This window comes from Solanum lycopersicum, chromosome 12, assembly GCF_036512215.1.
Source record: "Solanum lycopersicum chromosome 12, SLM_r2.1".
NCBI classification, from domain to species: domain Eukaryota; kingdom Viridiplantae; phylum Streptophyta; class Magnoliopsida; order Solanales; family Solanaceae; genus Solanum; species Solanum lycopersicum.
This window is the reverse complement of record NC_090811.1, coordinates 19,320,376-19,338,904: the sequence shown is the minus strand read 5'-3', so window position 1 is coordinate 19,338,904 and position 18,529 is coordinate 19,320,376. Positions and strand designations below refer to the sequence as shown.

The 18,529-nt window shown below is 31.4% G+C and overlaps 1 protein-coding gene across 1 annotated transcript in view; it reads left to right on the top strand.

Moving 5' to 3' along the window:
* Positions 1-16,831, top strand: part of LOC138340243 (uncharacterized) — a 69,520-nt gene extending 52,689 nt beyond the window's left edge. Inside the window, exon 2 of the mRNA XM_069291955.1 lies at positions 16,575-16,831. Within this exon, the coding sequence (XP_069148056.1) occupies positions 16,575-16,831 (257 nt within the window). The remainder of the gene's footprint in view (positions 1-16,574) is intronic.
* The last annotated feature ends 1,698 nt before the right edge of the window (positions 16,832-18,529 follow it).

The window sequence follows — 18,529 nt, the reverse complement described above, 5'->3', positions numbered from 1 at the left end:
ATGGTCGGGTATGTGGCGATGGCTCCATGCCATCTCCAGCTCGTCATGGCTTCTTAATGTAAGGGTTTTGTTACTTTAGGCGATCAAAGTTTGTGTTGCCGAAGATTTAAATCCATAGCCAATTTGGCTTTTCCCTAGGGCTGGCAGGTTGAAACTTTATGTCAGATGTTGTGTGTCGACAGGTGATTTTGGCGATTTTCTGTTTTTTCTATCTTCAACCTCTTTAATCCTTTTTGACTCCTTTTTTCACACTAATGTCCTTTTCTTGCTTCTTTGCGTTCTTTGGATGCAAATAACAATTTAACATCAGTTTATAGAATATATTAGTCACTGAGGACAATAAAGCTATGAAAACCAAGACCTAAATGAGTCGAATCTCGTCCTCATCAACCTCCCAATATTATCAAAGTTGCCTTACTTCTTTGTTGTAGAAATAATTCATCTTGTTAAGATGAAGTCACTAATTTCTTATACAATTGACATTCTCATTATTGACAGTCTATATTATAAGTATATTTTTATAGTTGAATTTGTGTGCTTCAACTTCCCCTGTCTACATTTGCCTCACTCACTATATTCGTGAAGTCTTCTCCATGCAACACCCTTAACTTCTTCTTTAGTAGCTTTAATTTTCTCACTACCTGGTACATCATACAATTTTCTATATGTGCCTCCCATCCTTCTTGCGCAACAAGTAGAAACTTTGAGTGCTTGATTAGGTTCAAATATACTTCTTGAAAAGAAATATAAACGATCGTATGCAATATAATTATCCAACTATGAGTAAGGGTCAATCCCACAGAGAATATCGAGGAATATTATCAATAGAAAATATTTAACTTTATAGTAGTTATATAAAATGCGGGATTTTAAATTGAAATAAAAATTAAAAAAAAATGAAAAATAGCTTTAAACTAAGTATCTATTTATATCCAAATTAATAAATTATATTTAGGAATGTGTTCCCCAAAAGCTCATAATGCGGTAATCCTAGTAACAACAATTGTTCTTTAGGGTTATGCATGTAGTTATGTTTATCTAAATTCTTGGTCAAGCATCGAGAGAATTTCACCCCGTACCTTGGTCCGGCTACGTGTGTATAATTTACTAAACCTTACCTTTACCTCATATTAAGCATCATATTCAATGTATGTCTAAGTTACTACTTCGCACCAATTGAAACTAGCCTATTAGATAGTACATACTAAATCTACATTGATAATTCTTTTTTATTAACTACTTTCTTGGTCCGGCAAGTAGCAATAAGGCAAGTTCTAACGTTGGCCACCGTTAAAAAGACTTCTAAACAAAAGAATTATAAATACATGCAATAACCTATTTGATTATTGCTTAATTACTATTCTTTTTTTAATTGCTCCAGGTTACCACAAACCTAGTTGCTAAGTTTAGCTACTCATTATCGCAAAAACACAATCAAAATTTAATAAAAATAAATTTATTTGTGTTAATCATAAAAAGATAAGAACAATAGAAAAATTATATTTTTCATAATCACGAAAACAAATAAATAATAAAGGAGAAGAAAGAATAAACCACAATTCTCACGCCTCCACGACCGCTCTCACAAAGCTCCAAATCTAGAAAAATATTATATTATGTCTTTTTTCTTCTCTCTTGGCTTCCTAAATAATAATTTTCCATGCCTTATTTATAAATGTAAAAAACCCTAAATAAAATAATTGAGTCCAAATAAATTAGGAATCAAAAATCAAAAAGAATTGGAGTGCTTTTTTTCCTTTTCTTTTTCCGCGTGGTGCCGGGTGAATGTATTTGCCAGTGCATTGAGAGAATGCCACTTCGCAGGCTGTAACTTTTTTGTGAATTGTTTTGCAATTCGCAGCAGCAATATGCACTCATATATTAATATATTATTTTATTAATTTAAATCCATTAAGCTGTCTGCTTGATTTCCTTCGTCAACCTTATATTTTAAATTTGATTTAGGTTCAAATTTCTTCATTTCTCTACCAATTTAATCCTACAAATAAAATACACAATTTAGGACGATCCACTTATATATAAATATATTATTTTATTAACTTTAATCCATTAAGTTGTCTGCTTGATTTCCTTCTACAACCTTCCATTTTTAATTTGTTTTAGCTTCAAATTTATTAATATTTCTACCAATTTATTCCTGCAAATAAAATACACAATTTAGCACAATCCATAAATTTTATGCTCAAAACAAAAAAAAATTAAATAAAAACATAAATAATAATTAAATAATTGTTTATTTTAGCCTCATATCAACAACCCTAAGTTAAACTTTTGTTCGTCCTCGAGCAAGCATTAAAGCTCATCTGAAAAATTATACTAGCAATGGCATCACTTTGATTAATACAAACAATTAGTCCATATACCAATTTTAAATTACCAAGTAGACTTCTCAATCATTAAGCAAGACATTTAAGTAAACAAGAAACCTCTAACCTCCTAACTTGAAGGACTTTGAACTCATAAAATTTATGTTCATTCACCTACTCTCATCAAAAAAATTAATAACATCACCTATCTATTATGAAACAAGTGACCCCACAAAACAAAATAGTCTGCACACTCAATTCAAAAGATTGAATATAAATTAAGGACTTCATTTGAAGAATAACTCTCACAGTCAGATATAAAATTTGCATGTATCCACAAAGAACCATATGCTTACCTAATATGTACATCTCCACTAATTAAGATTGCTTGAATAGAATCAAACAGGACCTTAACGGGTATAATTTAGGATAAGGGACGGGTAGAAAAAAAAATATATATAATAGCGACTTTCACTTCCTTAAGCACTTTTCAATTTTTAGACTTCATCACCCATATTTTCTTCTCTTAATTTTCATGCATTCATCCCTCTCTTCAACAATTATTTCACAAATAATTCTCATCATCACAAGAATGTTTAAGACAATATTCTCTTCTTTTTTTCCCTTCATAATAGCAACCCTCGACTTGTGTATTTTACATAAGTTAAGGTGCACGATGTCATTTGATGGACCTGGGCCATCATCAAGGTAATTAATTTTTTTTGCTTTGTTTTTATGTCACATTCAAATTATATATATTTTTTCACATTCTTTCAAAAAGGGATTTTAAGAAATTTGTAGCTATCATTGCTTCCCATTTCACTCATCCATCCCTTTTTCATAGAATTGATAATTAAAATAAGTTTATACTATGATGCTGAAGGAAGCATTGTGCAAAATCTAGGGATTCAACAAAAATAGTCATGAGAAAAATGAAAGACTGCAAGCTCAAAGGGGTGACTAGTGATAAAATATTTTAAAAGGCTAAAATTTATAAGACAAATTAAAGAAAGCCTATTATCATCTCCTAAACAAGGTAACACTTTTTTATTTTGCTTCAATAACATGAAGGACAAGTTCTAGATTATGATGCAAAACATGAAATAAACAAAATCTCACAACACATGGCACAAGTATGATTCAAGATCGATCAATTCTACTTCTAACAGAGACAGGATCATAATAAACTACAAAATAAATAAGCTATATACAATGTCACAACCATGAGCATGGATGTCAAAAAGTTTGCAATTTCACTAGTAATTAATTATTCACAAGAAAATATTACTTAAAATTAGTCCCAAATAGTAAGTGTCATATAACTTACAAGGGGCTCTGTTTTGTCTCCAAAATAAAAAAATCCCAAAATAAATAAATAAAAAACACTCAGTTCAAAAGGGACTATCCTCATAAAAAGAACCGAAAAGAAATGCCAAGGAACCTATCCTAAAAAAAGACTCAATAAAACAGTATGCTATGTCCCAAATTATTGAATAAAATATAAAACAAGGGTTAAACATGGTCATTTTTTTTTGGGTACTCATACTTCCCCTAATTTGCAAAAATAATATTCAAAAAGTGATAATAATAATATAATAAAATAGTAATGAAATTAAAAAAAAAGTTGCACTACTAATTGGGTTACCTCCCAACAAGCACTTAATTTAACGTTGCGACATGACACTTTCAATTTTACTATTTTTCCTTCCAGTTTGAAGATATGAATTGCAGCCTCAATTTTCAACCAATTTTTATATTATGCTCAAGGGATGGTGGTACAAAAAGAAAGGTCCCAAAAAAATATATCGCATTCTGCACTTGTTAGATCGTAAGTGAGGAATGTAATTTTTTGATGTCGGAACAATATATTCAAGAATATAAACACAATTTTCCGTCTCCATAAGCTTTTCTATAGGCTCAGATAATTCGATGGTAATAATAATAAGAAATTAAACCTAATCATAAGAAACAAAAAAAAATTACAAGTTAAAATAAATACAACATACAATTTCTAAGCCATATTCCCTGGCAGCGGCACCATTATTGATAACGTTCAAATATACTTCTTTAAAAGAAATATAGACAATCATATGCAATATTTCACCCAACTATGAGTCGGGATCGATCCCACAGAGAATATGGATGAATATTATCAATATCAAATATTTAACTTTATAGTCGTTATATAAAAATAGGGGATTTTAAATTGAAATAAAAGTAAAAAACTAAAACTAACTTTAAACAAAGTATTTATTTATATCTAAATTAATAAAAATAACCAGGAATGTGTTCCTCATAAGCTCTTAATGCGGTAATCCTAATAATAACAATTCTTCTCTAGTGTTATGCATGCAAAGTGGTAAGTTATGTATCTCTAAATCCTTGGTAAGGCATCTAGAGAATTTCAGCCCATAGCTTGGTCCTGCTACGTGTGTATAATTTACTAAACCATACCTTTACCTCATATTAAGCATCATATTAAATATATGCTAAGTTACTACTTCGCACCAATTGAAACTAGCCTATTAGATAGTATATACTAAATCCGTGTTGATTATTCTTTTCTGATTAACTACGTCCTTGGTCCGGCAAGTAGCAACAAGGCAAGTTCTAACGTTGTCCACCGTTAAAAAGAATCTAAACGAAAAAATCATCAATACATGCAATAACGTATTTTATAATTGCTTAATTACTATTCATACTTTGTAAATCACTCATTGTTCACACAAACCTAGTTTTTAAGCTTAGCTACTCGTTATCGCAAAAATAACAATAGCTGACTTATATTTTTATTGATCACGAATACAAATAAATAATAAAGGAGAAGAAAGAATAAACCACAATTCTCCGGCCTCCACGACGGCTCTACAAATCTCCAAAGCTAAAAAAATTTATATTATGTCGTATATCTTCTTTCTTGGCTTCCTAAATAACAATTTTTCATGCCTTATTTATAGATGTAGAAAACCCTAGATAAAATAATTGAGTCCAAAAAAATTAGGAATTCAAAACCAAAAAGAATTGGAGTGCTTTTTTTTTCTTCTGCATGTAGTGCCGCGTGAATGGATTGGCCAATGCATTGAGGGTACACCACGTGGCAGGCTGCAACTTTTTCGTGAATTGTGTAGCAATACGTAGCATCAATATGCACTTATATATAAATATATAATTTTATTTAGTTTAATCCATTAAGCTACATGCCTTATTCTTTCCTCAACCTTCCATTTTAAATTTGTTTTAGCTTCAAATTTCTTCATTTTTCCACCAATTTAATCCTACAAATAAAATACACAATTTAGCACAATTCATAAAATTTATTCTCAAAACAGACAAATTTAAATAACAAATGTGAGGTAAATAATGATAAAAATATGTATTATGGCCTCACATCAGTGCTTTGTCTATATTTTACAAATTTGAAAAACTTTTCTGGTTTTATACTCATTAAAAGCTACTTTTTTCCGGGTAATGGTCACTTAAACCCTTTGGAAATAATAATGCTTTGATACTAGAAGTTGTCCATATTTCTCTGTTGATTAATATCCAGTCTATTTTTGAAAAATACCAATCATTACATCACCCAATATGAACAAAAGAACTCATACATACCTAATGCTCCATCCACTTTGGGAATAGTAGCAACAATGGGGCCGTTAGTCAGAGGTTGAGCAACTTGCTATATGTGAAGGCAGTCTAGTCTGGCAAACCACTTAAGAAAAGTCATGAGATTCTCAGCATACACTAGTCCTAATAGAGGAAATAATATATTCTTAGACTAGATCCTTCCTTGGTCCAACGTCCTCGCTATCTTCGATATCTACATTATCTTCCACCTCTTCTTAGGTTGCATGAGTGGCATTTTCTCTCAAAATATTTACAACTAGGGAACCACCCCTTGCGGGTGCTACCCCTCCTTCTGCGTCAGCCTTTGCCTCAACCGACGCCTCTTGTTATAGTCTATTCTACGACCTTATTGATTGGAGCTACAGGCCTGACGTTGTTGTATCGGGTATAAACCATCTTTAGATAAAAGACTTGTGGAGATTAGGTATCAATTTGAATCCCCAAATACAAATTGGGGTCAAGTCATTGCACCAAAAAAGAAGAAGCTAGAGAGATTTCCTGAAGTCTTGTAGGCTCTAACAAAATATTGACGTCTCCATATCATTCCACAAGACTCTACTAGAATCATTTTATTACAATGAGATCAACAAACCTAGGGATATGGTATAATGTTTCTCACGATCCTGACCTCCACGAATATGACCCACCCTAACCTTCCGGTAGGAAAACAACTACTACCACCCGAGTAAGAAACATAAAGAATACTAAACAATTTAAAGTTACAAATAAAATTTAAATGACAAAATAAATAAGTAGTTCCATTAAACTCAAAATGTCTAACAAAAAACTATCATAAAAATTAAACTCCTACAACTTAAAGTCCTTTTAGCAAAACTCTACTAGTTAACAAGTCTTAAAAAAAAGGGTCCAACACTTAATAAAAGCATAAACAAAGTTTTAATATATAGACGGATGGACTAAACTAATAATGGATCCATTTTGTCTTGAAAGAACTAGATCATCCTTAAATTTGTTCTCAGTCAATGGTCTCCTAACGAAGGTATGTGAATAGCTGCCTTAGGATGCATGTACTCAACAAAGACAGAGAAATTGCAATATAAGTACATGAAGCCACTTTATATTGGTAGGATCATGCGGTTGCTCCGGTAAGCGCAATATAAGAAAGTAATTACAACACAAGAAACAAACATATAAAAAATATATAATTCAACTATCCTTTAAAGATCAACATACAGTTTCCCAACATCAATGACTGGTAAATATAAATGTAAGAATCACATGCGGTTCTCTCACTGAACTCACACAAAAAAATTTACTATGTCGGAGTGTGACACTCGGTCCGATATATATGTGTATGAATGTTTCACCCGGTCAAATATAGTCAGAACGTGACACCCAATACTATACACGTGTAAAACTATGATACCTGATCTAGTTAAAACAATCACAATCATGGTCACACCCATAATGAACACTAAACATAGTCACACAATCTAGTAAGAAGTTCATGCCATGTAATTGTTCATACTCAATAATTTTATCATGCTTGATTCATGTTTCCTACCTAACATACATTAATTCATATAATGAAGCAATTAAAAAGCATATATAATGCAACAGGAAGACAAACAATCACCTACCTCGAAACAAAGCACGAATACTCGTCGTACACTTTAGACTTCCCATTCCGCAATCTTTCTTTTTCTTCTTGGAATAAAAAAAGTAATTATATCGAAATATCAACCCAAGGCAAAGAAAATGATCCTAATGTTCAACTATGGCTTCTCCACTATATTACTTTAGCAAAAACCGTCCTCCAATAATAATTACAAGGATTTTAAGTTCTAAGAATCAAAATACATATTAGCAGAGCAAATAACTTACTTTTAGTGAGAGAATTTGTGGGAATCAGATAGGAAACTGCCATGGGTTGCCACATAGATTTTAAAAATAGATTTTGCAGAAAATAATATTATTGACGTGCCCAAATTTATGTAGCGACTGACCAATAAAGGAGGGCCCCATCCTACAATAACTGCTCCAAAGCAGCGGGATAAATCACGCCTCAACGGCATGGACAGATAAAAAAGCTCCGAATTTTATTTCCATGAACCAATATATTACAACAGGTCATCAAACCTAGACGTTCTAAAAATATCTTTTCATGCCAAGATTAGTTTCATGAGGTCTACTTGCCTGAATTTAATTCGGTAAAGCCGTAAATGCCCTTTATTGTCTTGGATATGTAATCACATGATCAAACTCATAATTAAATCCCTCATCCACTGCCGGATCGCCGTAGACCTCACCTGACTCAAAATTCATCCATATCAGGCTTAGCAAAGAAATTACCAAGTTACTACTTAGAACTTTTATGGCCCAAATTTCTTTACATAATGACGGAAACAGGTCCTTACACAATATATATCTTTCATTGTCATTTGAAGTTACTTTTTTATTTCATTATTATTGTTAATATTCTTTTTAGAATTTATTGGTTTTAACTATGCAGGAAAATAGGCCTTGTTTTTTTTTAATAAAAAAAAATATATTGATATAAAATGAGAAAAACAGTTGGACTTATTTATTGCTACTTGTCATGCATGATTACAACATTGGACTCAAATCCTTTTGATATAAGATGTCCAAAATGGAGAGCCACTTTGTGTTGTGGGTTCTACAATGATAATGAGGAATATACCCCTCTTGCCAAGACTGATTAAAGATAGTTTGGGAGACTCATATAGGACTGAGAGTCTCTAAGAAAAAAGTGATCTCTAAGATCATGGCTCGTAACTGGACAAACTAAATTCAAGGTTATTGAGTAGTTTACTTTGCCATTTTTATTGGGGGAAAAGTTAACACGATTTAATTAAAATATTGATATATTCAATATTAGTTTTTGAGATGGTCACAAATACATGAGGATACATTATCAAAGTTACTTTTTTAAGAGTATAATGTCATAAAAATATTTTCTTTATTTTTTCTAGGCATATTTTTTCCCATCAAGCCGTTATAGTTATTGATTGCTTCATTTTCCAAGGAGATTGAGTTGGGATAGGAATCCTGGATTACAAATTAATCCCTTTTACATATTTTCTCCTTTTATTCTTCATCATCCTCTTCTTGATCAATGCCATTACGACTCAATAATTGTTCACCCGCCCTCTCATCTTTGGTAACTCATTCCTTTTTCACCCAACTTGTTTACCTTCCACTAAGAAAATACCTTTGCTCTTATAAGCAAAGTTTAGGTAGATAGGAAGAAATAAATTGAAGTGGTTTTTAATCCTTTTTAGTATGTAAGCTCTAGTCTCCATGATCGTTACTCACTTCATTGCTCGCTAGATCACAACATTGAGTACATTGAGGTTGACTTACCTCTAAAGTCTCTGGTAAAATGTTGTCAAAGGTGTTCTTAAAGACCCAACGAATTTTGAAGCCGCAAGAGTTGAGTTGCGAAATTTGGAATGATTGTTCTTTTGGCCTGTCCCAATGCGAGTAAAAATAATAACGAGAGATAAAACAAATAAGATTTTTTGTGTATGTTGAAATTGCACCTAACCTTTTATTTCTTTGATCTTAGTTGCATTGTTTCATTGTTTGACTGAGTAATGAGTCATTTGACTCTTTCGTGAAGTTATGCGATGTAGAACAAGGGAATCTTCACAACTTCAACAGTGACATAGGTGATGAATGTGACCTCATTATCTCTACTTGAAATGATATATTAAGGAACTGCCAATGAAATTAGATTTTCAACTGTTAGTCTGCGCCACCTTGTAAGTTACTAAATAATAACATCTGAATGCACATTTAAATTAATAATTAATATTTTTGTTCATGTGTGTAAATACATGATATTATGCTACTACTTTACAGAGACATTATTGTCAGAGATTTAAAAACATATAGGAATAAAAATGGCAACCCAAACAAATGCCTAACATCATATTAATTATAACTAGTTCTTAATGTTATAGATAATAATATTACGTGAAATTCTTAGTGTATTTGAAAATATAAACAGCAAAAAAGTAGTATATAAAAATAAAAAAAGCAACTCTAAATTGAACTATCTCTATCCTAGTTTATATGAATTACTTCCGTTTTTAGTAAGTCTAAAAAAGAATTACATATTACTATATAAAGTAATAATTTTAAATTTAAAATGTTCATTTTACCCTTAATTAAATTATTTATGGCCACAAAAATTGTTGTCACTAATTTTAGATCACATGTTTTAGAAGTATTCCTTCCTTTTAGGGGGAGTAATAATTTTTTTCACGTATATAAATTTTTAATGCCTCTTGTTATAATTTTGTTTAAGGCTACTAATTTCATTGATATATGCTTTGAAATTTCAAAAATCATATAAACATAATAAAGACAATACAAACAAATGTCTAACCTTATAAACAAGAACATGTTCTTAGTTTTATATATAACTAGTCTTACGTCATATGCGTTGCACATGCATATAATATTATATAGTATAAATTATTTTAAAATAGAATCAATATTACAAAATTAATGTTGTTAAGTAAATAATTATAAATTTGAAGAATAGTATTCAAGTGCTTTAAAATGATTAATACAGATTGTCATAGAGTTAATGATATTTTTTTAAAAAAATGACCATATTTCAATGATTTGAAAATACATTGAAAATATTATTATAAGGATAAAATGAGATTTCTTTAGTACATTTTTTGTTTACTTTACTCAATTTAGTAAATAAACTTAACCAACCAAATAGAAAAATTATCAATAAATAAAGTTCACCAATTGTCGTTTCTCTTTTAAGTTATTACTATATATGATGAACACAATTGAAGTACAATTTTTCTCTTATATACTAGTAATACTTTGAATTTGATAGGTGCATGAGAATACTAACGGATATCATAAGTTTTGTGATATTTTATATTTACACATACTATATCTTCTACAAATGTTAGTGCTACTCAATACTAAATTAAGGTTATATTACCCACTGAACTCATTTTATATATTATACTGTACACCTTTTGGCTTATGACACCACGTGACTCAAAAACTTGAGGCGTGTGGGAGATATTTGGATGCTAGGTAATTTGACCTAAGTTTAAGTAGGTATGTTTTCGAGATTTTTTTCATAGTCTATGGAGGTAGTTCTACCTTTTCTCGAAATGTTATTACTAAATAATATTAGAATAATGCTATTATAGAGAGGTAATTTTACAAAAAGTTAACTTGTTTAAATAAATTCAGCACAGTTACAAGTACAGTGTTATAGAGAGCAAAAAATATAATGTCAAAAATTAGTTCAATAGAAAATGAGGATGTTACAATGATATATATATATATATATATATATATGTATAGATATGTGTATATATATATATATATTACCACCACACTATTTTTTAAAATAATGTAATAATTATTAGATAAATAATTAGCAACCCTTAATATTTCTTAGTTAAACCTCTTAAAAATACTTTCTCTTCCCTTCTCCATAAATTATACATTTGCAGAAACTGCTCTTTTAATAGTCAACAAAGGATAGTGTATGAGACACTTTGGTTTGTGCCTAATAGAAAAGAAATCAAAAAAATCCTTTATAAAAGTCACAACTATTCAAAAAGGTTATAACTCATCGAAAAAGTTATAACTCTTCGGTGAAGTCCCCACCCTTCAGAAAAGTCAAAACTCTTTGGAGAAGTTGCAACTTTTTGGAAAATTCATAGCCAAAAGGTCATAATTCATCAAAAAGTCTGAATGATTTAAAAATTTCACAACTCTTTAATATGAATAGATGATTGCGTTTAATATAATATTATATAATATAATACACATAAATAAATATGATACAATATAAAATATAGAAGATCTACTACATTTGCAGTTTTAAGATTGGTGTATTATAATAATTTAACATTTAACTTAAGTAATTCATTATTTTAAGGTAGTATAGAAGGTATATCGAAAAAAAGATAGATATACATTGGTATAATTTTATTTTGACATTAATTTTTTTAAAAAAGAAGACCTCCTACACACCCAACGTGGTTGATACTCGAGAATCATTGTTTTATCCAAGAGAACCCTTGTCTTTTCTCAACTCGTGAATAACTTAACTCAATATAAAGCAATAAAACATATGAAATAAATGTAAAACTTGCAAACAATGGAAAACAACTTAGTTCCTTAAAGAAAATGCAATAAAAAAAAACTCAAATTCCCTTATATAATAAAGCAATATAGTTTATTTGGGAGATTATCTTGCAGACAACCATCACTATGAGCCTAAGTGGTAATACAATGTGTTGCCCATGTCGTCATATAAAATGTATTATATAAGTGGATGCACTATTCTATACTAAAATCCACACTTAAGGATTCATCTAAAAAGTATGATTTTGTACTACCCTTGATGGCTACATCGATTATGGAGACCAAGTTAATATTAACTCGTATCCACATATTAGTGATCTATACTAATACCAGTATATAATTAGCTCATGTGTGTTTGATACAAACATCTTTAATTGGATTGAGATAATTACTGAAAATATAGCGTAAAAGCTCTCTTAAAATAATTGTTCCCTCTCTTGATCAAATTTGAAAACATTTATAAACTCTTTGGGAATACATAGTCCCCATATACCTCATTAAAGAAAAAAATTAAATCTTTACTCTTTACTCTTTATTATAATTGAACGTTATGTCTTAAAATAAAGTTAAAATATTTGAAATAGACTTTTGGAAAATTGTTAGAACTCTTCTTGACTTGATTGTTACTTCACGTGACATTGATATTAACTTTCCTTGAATATGATTATGGATTAAAATATCATTATCTCATGTTTATGGATGATTTCATTATGTTTAGATGTACCTTAGAGTGTTTGAATCAACAAGAAAACATAGGTACGATGTCGAGGAACTAGTACGAAATGATGGGAAACAAATGGGAAGAACTGACATCCGAGGCACTTTGAGAGGCACCAGCCCTTGAAAATAAGAAAATGACTTAGGGCTCTCTGGATGGCGTGACACCCTTGAGTTAAAAATTGAGGGATCCCTTCTTGGTGCTCTAAGAGTGGCTATGCCCCAGGATCCTCCTTAAGTGCTCCCTGAATTTTTTACCTTCGTTTTTCATCTCTTATACCTTTAATTTGACTTGGTTCTTTCCCAAAACCCTTAAAATCAATTAAATGTTCAATGTATTAAATATTCAACTTGACATCACACCTAAATACATTAATTGAGATAAAAAAACTCTCAATGAATTAACGAATCAAGATCTCAAAGGAACTTCAACAAACCCATCAATAATTCTATTACTCTAACAACTTAAATTCTCTTAAATAAGTCATGATTGGTGTGTTGGTTAACTAACCAAAACATGTGTTATCTGAATTAACTCTTATGGATCATCCTTTCACCAAAGCCACATGGAATTCTCCCAGAAATCAAAGAATCTTGAACTTTATTCTCTTTTCTCCTTTTTTTCCCTCTTTTCGCCAAGCCCCAACGTGAACTTAATCTTTTTTTAAGTTGACTAAAATTTCATTTTACCTCTATTAAACTCCTATAAACGAATTAAAACAATTTGGTAAGTAAAAGACTAAAATACCCTTCAAAAATCCGGATTGGATTTTCCATATTCGAACAATCAAATTTCTAAAGGGCATATTTTACTCATACAAACTCGGAATCCTGCAAACTCAAAGGCATTGGGAAGAATATTATAAGAGATTTCTGATTTTTATAATCACCAATGACAATAACCTACGTATGAGTGTCTACAAGCATTGATTATTTAGCAACCCAACCAAGGGTTGGGGTCGTATCCCAAGGTAGCGGTTTCTAGAAGATGTAGTCAATAAGAATTTCATTCTAATTAGTCTTAGATAAATATATTAAAAATTAAAACATTATAAATATAAGGGGTTTAGACCAAAGTATATAATATCGATGGGGGTTTGTCACAAGTATAATAGAAACGGTAAAAATTAAGAAAAGTCAAGTATGTGAAGAAGTTCTTGGGGTGTGAGTCCAATACAAATTGATATAAATCATTGGTACATATTATCAATAGGAACTTTTCAAGATACTATTGACTAGGATAACCTTTAGGTGGAAATAAGTTTTGTCTCGACTCACTCTTTAGGCCATCAGTCTACCAGTCTTGGTTTCACGACCTCCCCCTCAGGCAAGACGAAAACACATGGAGAAGTTTGTATTTGCAATTACAAACTCATTTAATGGGTGTAAAAACATGTGAATGGAGAATGAAAAGTTGTGACTTTTATGAAAAGTGACGACTTAAATGTCAAATTGCTACTTTTAATAAAAGTAATACATTACGACTATTATGAAAAGTTATGAATTTAATGAAAGGTTATTATTTTTGAGAAAGACTGTGATTTTTTCAAAGGTATTGATATTTTGGGTAAGGAACAATAAAATGTTTTCACACTACTCTTTCTTTTCTATAAATTGAGGGATTTCCTCTCATTTTAAAAGAAAATATTTGGACTTCTTCTAGTATTTTAAGTGTACTTTACTACCGTTGAATGAATCATTGACACCACTATTTTGGGTATCAGTTTTTTGGTTATTGATATCATTCTATACTAGGAGGAAATTTTCCAAATGAAACCTTGGATTCTAGAGGGGAATAATTTCTTTTGGAGACACTGTGCATTAATTGGTCTTGATCTTCTTTCTCTTTTTCTAGATTATAGTATGTGTTACGGATTTTAGATTTGTGAATTAATTTCTGATCTTCTGTTGTTCAATTTTCATTAAAATTTGGTAACTCTGTGCTTCTGCAAAGTTTGTTGGAATTAGTTAGATTCTTCAATAGAGGTTTGTTATACTTACAATAACCTATATTTATAAGGTTAATAAATCGAAATAGAAATAAGATGAAGCAGAAAAAAAAATACAAGAAATAATCCGAGTCCACGGAAACTACTGTGTGTCCTTAAGAAATTTAATCCCCTCACTGTACCCAAGGTTATGGATTAATTTCTCCCAAGATAAAACGGATTAAACCTGTTAAAGAAATAGCGGTACCTCAAATTTCTTTAACTTCAACGAACTTAAGAACAGCAAGAAATTACACAGACTCAGTCGATCGACACTTTGATTTTTATTTGAGAGAAAAACAAATGTAGAGAAGAAAAAATTTTCAGTGTTTGAAAAATCAAAAATTGACTTCCTTTTATATCCATTTTCAGCAAGGAACATGTCTGTTAGGTGAAATCTGTTCAGACCCATTTTATCCAGAAAGTTGTATCTTTTGGAAAAAATAACAACTTTTCGAAAAAATGTGTCTGTTAGGAAAATAACTACTTTTTGGAAAGTAACGACGTTTCAGAAAAGTAACAACTTTTCGGAATGTTACCGTTACCCGCAAATTTATAAGAGATAATATTAACAGGATTTATTTGATTTAACAAAAACTGATTAAAAAATTTTGTCCAAAAAATTTATCAATCAATCACATCATTTGCAAAATCCAAATTCAAAGCCAAAGCAAAAGTTAAAGCCGAGCCGAGCGACGACGACGACGACGGCGCGAGGGGGCATCTTCTTCTTATCTCTTTTAAGAAGTAATCGAAGTGTTTCCTTCTATAAGGACAACAATTTCCATTTCTTTTGCCGATATGGGAGAAATGACTTTTCATTTGCATTTTGCAAATGACTTTTCATTTTCATTTTGCAAATGACTTTTCATTTTCCCTCCAAAGTAGTTCTCTCACTTTTCATATTGTCTCTTTTCTTTTCCCATTCACACTTGCTAAAACCCAACAATCCCTTACATGAATGGGGAAGGCTATTGTTAAAACATATGCATGGAAAAAAAACTTGTGTGTCTTGTAGGTAAAGGTTAATCGCATCTGGATAAGTAGGTTTCCCTTTAAACTTTCCGTAGTGAACATATATCGGATATACTCGGTCAATCGGTAGATTTTATATCTTTGAACCGTCTAGCTTTGGTGTATACCTAGACAACACATGTCACACAATCAACCCTTGAACTATTCTCAGTTCTCATTGTTTTGTTCGTTTCAGCCATGAACACATCTTGGATAGTAAGTGCTTAAAGAACTGGCCTTACCGTATTCTCCTTGAAGCGACTTACACTTCACACTTACATAGGTGATTTCTAAATGTGTTATCCCATAGATACACCATTTGATGTTCGCTGTATCAAACATAGAAACAATTAAAAAGTTCTTATGTCTTTATCCTGGTTACTAAACATTGTCTCATCATGAGAATGGACCATAAAATAATAATAATAATTTTTTTTCTATTTGACAATGTTGAACCGTCATCAATGACTTTGTTTTATCTCCTTGATCCTAGATCTTGGGATCTCCAGTCTTCTAGGTAGAGTTACCGCCACGATGACTTGTTCTTGGCCATAGTCCCATTCCCGCCGATGATTTCTCAACTCCCTCTCTATTTAGGCCTTCTGTATGTGGATCCGACACATTATCTTTTGACTTCACATAGTCAATTGTGATAATTCAACTAGAGAGTAGTTGTCTCACAGAGTTATGTCTTCATCTTATGTGACGAGACTTGCCGTTATACATAATGCTTCCAACCCTTCCTATGGCAGCTTTTGACTATCACAATGTATGCATATAGGGGCCATTGGTTTGGGCCAAAATGGAATATCTTCTAAGAAATTCTGGAGCCATTCAGTTTCTTCACCTGCCTTGTCTAAAGCAATGAATTCAGACTCCATTGTAGAGCGAGCTATGCATGTTTGTTTGGATGATTTCCCAGATATTTCTCCTCCACTAATAGTAAAAACGTATCCACTTGTGGATTTTGTTTCAGTTGACCCAGTTATCCAATTTGCATCACTATATCCTTCAAGAACGGCTGGATATCTGTTGTAATGTAAAGCATAGTATTAAGTGTCTTTTTAGTATCCCAAAACTCTCTTCATTGCCAACCAATGATTATGAATAGGATTACTTGTGTGTCGACTCAGTTTACTGATAGCGCAAGCTATGTCTGGTCTTGTACAATTCATGACATACATTAAGCTTCCCAATACGCTAGCATAGTCCAATTGAGACTGACTTTCGCCTTTATTCTTTGCAAGATGAAGATTTACATCAATTGGAGTCTTTGGCCCTTTTAAAATTCAAAATTTGAATTTAATTCCTAATATCCCATCAGCAACTCCTAAATCTTTCATATCAAACTTACTAGAAAGCATATGCTTTGTAGCTTTTATATGAGCAATGTCTTTGGTCATTATAAGCATATCATCTACATATAGGCATAAAATAACTTCCTGATTTGGAGTATCTTTAATGTAAACACATTTATCACATTCATTGATGTTATATCCATTCGACAACATGGTTTGATCAATCATTGCATGCCATTGTTTTGGTGCTTGTTTTAGCCCATAAAGTGACTTAATAAGTTTGCACACTTTCTTTTCTTTACCAGGAACTACAAAGCCTCAGGTTGTTCTATGTAAATTTCCTCTTCAAGCTCTCCATTTAAGAAGGCTATTTTCACATCCATTTGATAAATTTCAAGACCGTATACTGCAGCTAGTGCAATTAACATCCGAATTGATGTAATCCTAGTCACTGGCGAATATGTCTCAAAATAATCAAGACCTTCTTATTGTCTAAAACCTTTGACAACAAGTCTTGCTTTATATTTGTCAATAGTTCCATCATGTTTTATCTTTCTTTTAAAGATCCATTTTGAACCCAAGGGTTTGTTCCCTGGAGGAAGATCAACCAACTCCCAAGTATGATTGCTTAAAATTGATTCAATTTCACTATTAACAACCTCCTTCCAAGAGGTTGAGTCTCTAGACAACATTGCTTCCTTGAATGTTTGAGGCTCACTTTCAAGAAGAAATGTTAAAAAATCTGATCCAAATGAAGTAGATGTCTTTTGACGTTTACTGCGTCATGGACTTTCTTCATTTTGTTCATTCTCTTTTGGTTCTTCTCTGGGTTGTTTAGATCCCCCACTAGATGACTCAAGTCTAGTTTTATACGGATAGATATGTTCAAAAAATTCGGCACTATCTGATTCCATTACCATATTATCATGAATATCCGGATGTTTAGACTTATGATCCAAAAATCGACATGCCTTACTATTTGTGGCATATCCAATGAATACACAATCCACAGTCTTAGGTCTTATTTTTACCCTCTTAGGTATAGGAACTTGGACTTTGGCTAGGCACCCCCACACTTTAAAATATTTCAAATTTGGTTTTCTACCTTTCCATTTCTCATATGGAATTACATTTGTCTTTGAGTGAGGCACTCTGTTAAGTATCTGATTTGCTGTAAGGATAACTTCCCCCACATGTTCTGTGGTAAACCTGAACTTATAAGTAATGCATTCATCATTTCTTTTAAAGTTCGATTTTTTCTTTCTGCAATTCCATTAGACTGAGGAGTGTAGGGAGAAGTAGTTTGATGGATTATTCCATTTTCTAAACATATTTCTGCAAATAGAGATTCATATTCTCCACCTCTATCACTTCTGATCATTTTTATCTTTTTATCTAACTAATTTTCAACTTCAGTTTTATATTGCCTAAATGCATC